The sequence below is a fragment of the Camellia sinensis genome, chromosome 6, assembly GCF_055761805.1.
Source record: "Camellia sinensis isolate YWXY chromosome 6, ASM5576180v1, whole genome shotgun sequence".
Lineage (NCBI taxonomy): Eukaryota > Viridiplantae > Streptophyta > Magnoliopsida > Ericales > Theaceae > Camellia > Camellia sinensis.
In genome coordinates this window covers 73,444,194-73,452,599 of record NC_138966.1, presented here as the reverse complement: position 1 = coordinate 73,452,599, position 8,406 = coordinate 73,444,194, and the positions used below count along the sequence as shown (strand labels likewise).

Here is an 8,406-nt window from a genome sequence, read left to right as displayed (position 1 = left end):
TTTATAAAGAATGAAAATATGTATATTTCGTAGTGAGCAAAATATTATATTTTGTGGTGCACAAAAATGTTATATTTTGTGGTGAGAAAAAAATTATATCATTTTATAATTTATGTTATAAAATTTTGAGTTATTATTACAAAAATTATATTGTATTTTTTTGAAAACCCATTTTGGAAAAGTGAACCTACATGGGGTTGTTCCCCACACCTTCTCCCTTATTCCTTTTGCTTTCTTTTTTTCCTTGGATGCTCGAGCTCAACGTCTCTCTCTCTCTCTCTCTCTCTCTCTCTCTCTCTCTCTCTCTCTCTCTCTCTCTCTATTCACCATTTTTAGTCAAGCTTCAAGTTTGAAATAGGAGTCTTTAGAGTGAGATTTTGCAAAAGTGTTCTAAATGAAAGTTGGAGAGCTCGTCATGATCCTCGCAATGGTGATCTTGGATTCATGATTGGACAATGTTTACTTTTTCGAATTTGCTTTTCTTCATATTTGAGGTGAGGACTTTCTTCATATTTTTACATTAAAACTATGTTAGGGTTATTTTGAGAAAATATGTCATTTTAAGAGGTATTGCATATATATACATATATATATATATATATATGAAATTTTCAGATTTTTGTTTGGTAATTTTTGGAAGAAAAATTATGTTGAAATGTTAAGAATATTGACATTTGGAGATTGATTTTGGGATAATCATTTTGTGTTGTTAATTTTGTTAAAAAAATCCGAAAATAAAATTTAAAGGTTGTATGATTGTATTTACATCATATTATGATTAGATGATTTATTTTGAGAAATATAAAGTTAAATTTTTTTTTTAATCTTTGATTTGGAATTTATTTTTGAGAAAAATAAATTAATGTTGAGGAATATGGAGTAAATGCTTAAGTAGGAATTATATAGTTGTTTTGAGATTAAAAACTCTAAAAGTGTTATATTCATGATATTTTATAAAAGATGATAAGTTGATGATTAAGTTGTGTCCATTTTTATGAAAATAAAAATGTGAAATGTGAACTTTCGAACTCATAACCTTGAGAATGTTACTATTGGGCATATTTCATAATTTTTGATGTAAATATCATGTTGGTTAAGTAATTTTAGAAAAAGTTGTGAAATTGTTATTGGTAGAGAATTTGGAAAAAATATTACCTCTTTAAATAGTTTGGCATGAAAAATGGTTATGTTGAAATATGGTTATGTTTGAAGGATGAGGCATGTGAAGATATGTTTGGTATTATTAATTTGAAATTTTTTGAATATAATAAAATTACTAATTTAGTTGATTAAATTAGTTTTGGTTAAAATGTTATATTTGTTATGGTTAAAGGTGTGTTATTAAGATTATTCCATAATTTTTGACATAATAGGATGGAAATGGTAATATTTAATAAGTAGGGATTTCATTTGAGTTATTTATATGTTTTTGCAAGATCTAGATGATTTTCAAAATCATCCTTTGATTTGTTTGGAAAATTGATTGTTGATTCAAGAAGATGAGAAATTTATTCGAGAGTGGGTTTACTTTCTTGTTCCTTTTAAATAGAAATTGAGGGTTTTGAACTATGAGGATTGAAGAGAGATATTTTTGGTGACTTTCTTTCAATAAATGAAGATGTGTGGTTTTGGTGAGAAAACCTAGAAATTGGGAGTTTTTAAGAAAGATGTTAACAATCTTTGAAGATATTGTTATATTTATTTTGTGTGCCAAAATAAATGATGTTTGAAAAATTATTTATTTGTTTACATATAAATGATGGTTTTCATGGAATACGAGAAATGTTGAAGTTTTTGAAAATTGTTGTTCAAAATGTTGATATAGTCTTGAAGTGATTAAATGGTTGAAATTACTTTAAGTGTGTGAATTATGTTGTCCCATGGATGAATTGAAATAAAAGTATTTATATTCATCTTGAGAAACTATATTAAAATGAGAAATGAGAATTTTGATCATAATGGGAATATTGTGTAGAAGTATTGAAAGTGGAAGAAATATTGCATTGTATTATTAATCATTGCATTGGCATATCAATTCATTTGATAATGATGAGTTTTGAAATTTGATTTGAAAACTTTGCATTGAGAAAGGAATGTTGGGAAACAAGTTTTCATGAAATGATTTTGTTGTGAATACGGTGGTAAGTCTTGAAAGGTGGTGTAGATGATAGGTGTCGAGCCTTCCAGTTAATACTGGTAAAAATGATAGATTACAGGTGTCAAGCCTTCCAGTTAATACTGGTAAAAATGACAAATTGGTAGTACTTGTACAATCTACTTGCAGACACTAGCCTAGGGATTACCTGAGTCGTATTTACCATCTTGGAATTTTATTGAAATTGTTGGATTAATGTGTTTTCAAATTGGCATTGTGCGTAAGATTTTCAAAAGATGAGAAAATTATTTTGAGCATGACATGACATATGCATTCATCTCATAAGACTGTATAAAATGGATTTGATGAATTGTTTAATTATTTGATTCAATTGATAATGAGATAATTGAATGAATTGAAAAGGATGTCTTGTTGCTATTGAAACATGTTTATTTATTTAAGTTAACTTGTTGTGGTTAATTAAATAAATTGGATTTAAGAGATTATGTAATAAAATCATATGGTTTTGACATGATATGATTTCACGTATATGTATGAGTATTTTGGTAACCGCATATCTTCTAATGTTTTAATATGAGATTGCTTGGTGAGCTAGTAATTGCTCACCCCCTGCCTGTACACATACAGGGAATGCTTTTCGGATTTGAAGATCAAACAATGGGTTTTACCATTTCATAAGTGTAATGTAGTGATGGATTGTACTACTTCATTTGTTGTTTTGCTGAGTGCTATTTTTTTTTTTTTTGTAAAGAGTAGTATCCTCTCTTTTATTGTAAGCCTCAGGGTATTTCTTTTATTTTTATGTAAATCTCATTGTTGTATAACGAGAGGGAATATGTATATTTAATTATTCATCATTTCATCCAAGGGTGAATTGTTATTTGTAAATGGACTTAATTAATGAATATTGGTAAAGTTATCCGAGTAATAAAATATGGTGCGTTACATGTATGTAGGTATTTAGCAAAGAGGTTCAAGTTTAGAGTTTTGTTTTCGTTTGTCACCTGAGCTGAGGCCCTTAATTGCTTTCTTTGGAAAGTTTTTAAAAAGTCAAGATTTGTAACTTTGTAACTTTGTAAATGTTGTTGGATGTATATATATGTTATATGTATTTAATAATATATGTATGTGTTTGTGATGTCATGCATGCACAACTCAATGGACAATGTTACTTTTACTTTGCTTTCGTTTTAGGCCCAATATTATTTGAGTATTTTGAAATTTGTCTTTGTAGCCATAGGTAATCTATGATTATTGTCCGGTCACCACTCTGACCTCTAGGGGTGGATTAGGGTTGTGACAATTCATGGCGTATAAGTGTTTACATCTTATTTACACATCACATATTCGTGCCTAGCAACCTCAAACAACTTGTTTTGTAGACATTTCAGTGAAGAAATTTTTGTAAACAACTTGGATTGGGGTTGTGACAATTCAGAGGTTCGCCCATGACGCTGCTGTGCCCTAGTGGTAATCTGTCGGCCGTCCAATAGGGGTTGCTGAAAGCTGCCGGCGGAGAATGCTTTTCCGCTGCCGTAGTAGGCAGAGGAGGAGGAGGAGGAGGAGGAGGAGGAGCTGCGATTGGCTTGGTGGCTCTCTTCTCATCGTCGTCTACGCTGAGTGCGTTGGAGTAAGGGGGCTCGATTCCTCTTTATTTTCCATTCAGAAGTAGAATGAAACCCTAATGGAGAGAGAGAGAGAGAGAGAGAGAGAGAGAGAGAGAGAGAAGTTAAGAAAATAGAGATAGAAAAGGATAGAAAGAAAGGGTCAAACGCTTTTATGAATTCCTCCAAATTAAAAATATCTCCCTCTAAATATTTTAATTCTTTGGCAATTAAATTTTTTTTAATAACTGAAAATAAATTTTTGACGATCAAAAAAAAAAAATTGTTTTTCATTCGGCGACTAAATAATTTTAGTAGCCAAAACTCATTTTTTGACGACTATAAATTTTTTTAATAGTTGAAAATAAAATTTTGACAACCAAACTTCTGATCACCAAAGATAATAAGTAAATTTTTATTTTTCATTCGACGACTAAATAATTTTAGTTGCCAAAACTCATTTTTTGGTGACTAAAAATTTTTTTAGTCGCCAGTTGTGACATATTTAGCGACTAAAATTTTTTTTAGTGGCTGATAATCAATATACCCTGACTAAAAAAAATTAGTAATTGAAATTTTTCAATATTTTAATCAATTAAAAAAATAATTAACATATTAAAAAAATTCACTAAAAATTTAAAAAATAAGGATTGAAACTTGAAAAATAGTTTTCAAAAGCTAAAACCAAACAAAATTGATTCAAACTCACCTATTTAATAAAGGGGCTTAAATGGGTTTGGTGGAGGTGCAGTGCTAGTGGTGGTGGTCGAGGAGCAGTGGTGGTAGTGGAGTGGCGGCAGTGGAAGTGGAGTGGCGGCAACGGTAGTGGTAAAGTAAGGCAGTGGTGGTGGAAGAAAAATGGTAACGGCGACAGTGTGGTGGAGTAGTGGTGGTGGTTGTGTTGGTGTTGGTGGAAGTAGTGGATAATTGATGGTGGTAGTGGTGGTGATGCAGTGGTGAGGGTAGCGGTGGTGGAGTAGCAACAATAGTGGTAATGGTGGTGGTGAAGTAGTAGCGATGATGGTGTAAAGGTGATGGTGGTAGTGGTAAAGTGGCAGCAGTGGCAGTGGTGGTAGTGGTGATGGAAGAGAGTTAGTGGTGGCAGTGGTAGAGTGGTGATGGCGGTGGTGGAAGATAGGTGGTGGTAGTAGTGATAGTAGTGGTGGAGTGACAACGGTAGTGACGGTGTGGAGTAGTAGCGGTTGTGGCGATGGAAGTGGATGAGAGGTGGTGGTGGAGTGGTGACAGCAGTAGCGGCGATGGTAATGGATCTGTGGTGGCAGAAATGGTGGTGGTGGTGGTGTTGGAGTGGTGACAATGATGGTAGAAAAATCCATTTAAACAGGTACTCATGTCTAACCTAAAGAGGGCTTTGCAAAATAGGAACTAATTTGGGCAAACAAAGAGGGCTTCTCATTTATAGCATGAAACTACGTTGTTTTACATAATAAAACTATAGGAGACGAAATTATTTCCTCACGAAAATTTTTGTACAATGGTGATGAAAATTTTCATCTCTAAAATGGCGCCAAATATCCTGCGAAATTTTCCAAGCGCGAGAATTTTTTGCGACGAAAAATAAAATATAGAGACGAATAAAATTTTCGTCACCTATTGTTTTATTGATTTTAAGCATTTGGTGACAAAATTTGGTTTTTCTCTCTAAAAATACTACAATTGGAGACAAAATCTTACTTTTATCTCTAAAACATGTATATTTGGAGACATTTTTTTTTTTTCATCATGCATTTTTGTCACCAAAGACTTTTTTTTTGTTGTAGTGACTTGCTGTGCCACATGCTATGGATTCGTATTCTAGGAATGTTGAATGTATAATTGCATGTGGTAATACTTTTGTAAATCTCTAGAGTCTAATGAATACCAATGTTAGAGATTTGATGATGATGTTAATAATGAGGCATTTTATTTCTTATACATTTATGCAATGGGAGCTATTAATTTGGAAACAAGATCATGTTGTTGGAAAATGTTAAGTTTTCTTATGTTAATTCCATGGGGCGTTACAACTTGGTATCAGAGCTACCGGGTTTGAATATTTGGGGCTCGCAGGAAGTGGTTGCTTTTCCACAATGGGTTCACTCCACTAAACTAGGTGATGTTCCATGTTTTAGGTGTTATGTGATAACATGCTTACATGACTAGATGGGTATGAGATTGAACTTTTACGATGTTGTTTGTGCCAATTACATTCCATGATGGCTCATTACAAGGGCACCTGATCAATGCTTAGTCTAATAAGAATTTTGGGTATTTTACGGGACAAATTTCATCGTAAAAGAGTAATTCGTATGTGTTTACGTGATTAAGTGCTTATGTGGAGTGAAACTAAGTGTTTGTGTAAAATGGAAATTGATAGAATTGTTGTGGTGGGACATGTGAGACAAGTTGCAAGCACATATGAGATTGTATGCTAAATTGTTTATTATTATCCTTAATTAGGATGTCAGGAAGAGGTCAAGCATGTGGTGGTCGAGGCGGGAGGCATGGTAGGCCTCCCGAGGTGTTGATGAAGTGTTGGCTCGTGAGGTTCCGATGCAAGAAAAAGGGTTCGGCCAAGCTAATGCGGCCAAGCAAGCAGGCCAAACCAACGTGGTTAAGCAAATAGGGTAAGCAGGAGTCCCAGAGCAAGGTGGTCAAGCCACAATGGGTGCCCTAGCCTAAGAAATGGCAGGGGTTTTGAGGGAGTCAATGAACATCTTGAGGGCCGAGAACCAAGCCTAAGAGAACGTTGTGGAGATGAGGGTAGGCTTTCTTGCTAAAGAGTTCTTGCAGGCCAAGCGGGATGAGTTTCATGGTGGTCCAAAGCCCAAGAAGGTGGATGAGTGGCTCTAGCAAATAGTGAAGACATTTGAGATGCTTCACATCGATGATAGTGAACTAAAGGTGACTCTAGCGAGTTACTACCTCAAAGGGGATGTGGGCCAATGGTGGAAGTACGCCAAAGGCAGAGTGGGGCTGACATGGGAAGCTTTTTTCATTACTTTCCAAGACAAATACCTACCCCTCACAGCTAGGGAGAGACTGAGGCAAGAATTTCAAAACCTCAAGCAACTAAACTTGTCCGTAACCGAGTCTGAAGCAACCTTCACTAGTTTGTCTCAGTTTGCACCAGAGTTGGTGGCAACGGAGGAACGTCGTTGCATAGAATTTGCGAAGAGATTGAGAACCAAAATCTTGTTCAAGGTTGCCGAAAACATGATCCAAAACTATGACCGTCTTGTGGAGGCAGCGACACAGGTAGAGATAACAGTGTAGGTCGAGGAAGGGAGACTTCGGGGTTCGAGGTCTAGAGGTCAGGAGTCATAGGGGGACTTCACACTTAGTAACAAGCATAGGGGCACCTCTTCATCCCAGCCCTAATCACAACAGACGAGATCTATATTCCCTTTGCAAAGTGTTGGCTTGGGAAGGAATGCTCAAGGCAGCTTTACTTGTTTCAGGTGTGGCTAACAGGGTCACAAGGCTAGTACCTGCCCACAGAAGGGAGAAGGGCAGTAGATATTACCATCACCACCACCTAACCAATCTCAGAGTCTGTCCTAGAGTAGGGGACAAGGACCTGCATGCTTTCAGTATAGTTAGTCAGGGCATTTGAGGAGAGCTTGCCCACAGTTGGGAGGCGTATCTGGCGCATTAGGGTTGAGGCAGACTCAGAGCCATCAGCAGTCTTATTCAGTCCAGACTTCACGAGCTAATCAAGGAGCCACCTTGGCTCAATTAGTACAACATGCCTATGCTCTGAGAGATGAGTAGGTTGATCAGAGGCAACAGGGGCACATGTATGCTATTACAGCGCCAGAGGAGTCACCAAGATCCTTTGGTGTAAGAGGTACTTTTGTTGTGTTCAATTCCTTGGCTAGTGTGCTGATTGATACAGGTGCATCACATTCATTTAAATCTTCCACTTTTGCTTCTGCATTGGAGTTAGAGATTGATCAGTCGGAGTCTTCTTTATGGGTAGAGTCACCGGTTGGGGGTTGAGTGGCATTGGGCCTAGTGTGCAACTCTTGCGAGGTTGTAGATCACTAACTCTCTTTTGACTTCATCATCTTAGACATGCACACTTTTAACATTATTTTAGGTATGGATTGGTTGACACATTTCCAGGCTACTATAGATTGTCAGCGTCACCGAGTGTCCATATGCACACCTATTGGGGATTGTTTCTATTTTCTATGTAATCGAGGTGTTAGATCGATTTCATCGTTGTTTGACGTTAAGAGTCGTGGAGGACTTAGTTTCCTCTTTGCTATTTCCTTAGCCAATGATGGTAGCATGGCTCAGAATGATTTACCAAGGGTAGTTTACGAATATCCAAATGTTTTCCCTGAAGATCTTACTGGGTTTCCACCTCATCGGGAGATAGAATTCTCCATTGACTTAGTGTCTGGCATGGCACCAATTTTGTGACGCCCCAAAAATTGGCAACTTCAGGGAATATATTAACAAATAAATACACAGTTTATCTAAGGTTACAGGAGTAGGAAACGTCACTAATGAGTCCTTTGGCTAATAACCAAGTAAGATGCTAAGAAGGTCAGAGGAGTCAATATAGCCTACATTCTAAGTCCAACCACCTTAGATAGCAAAGCTACCTTTTTGACAAATCTTGACAAAGTATTAACATAAGGGCTACATGAGCTGACGAAGTATAAGGATAGATTA

At 35.9% G+C, this 8,406-nt stretch overlaps 1 protein-coding gene across 1 annotated transcript; it reads left to right on the top strand.

Moving 5' to 3' along the window:
* The first annotated feature begins 6,594 nt into the window (after positions 1–6,594).
* Positions 6,595–8,151, top strand: LOC145793359 (uncharacterized). The gene is made up of 3 exons (XM_082876171.1): positions 6,595–6,978; positions 7,495–7,698; positions 7,849–8,151. Exons 1-3 carry the CDS (start codon positions 6,595–6,597, stop codon positions 8,149–8,151), a joined length of 891 nt encoding a protein of 296 aa, XP_082732297.1.
* Positions 8,152–8,406: the final 255 nt, after the last annotated feature.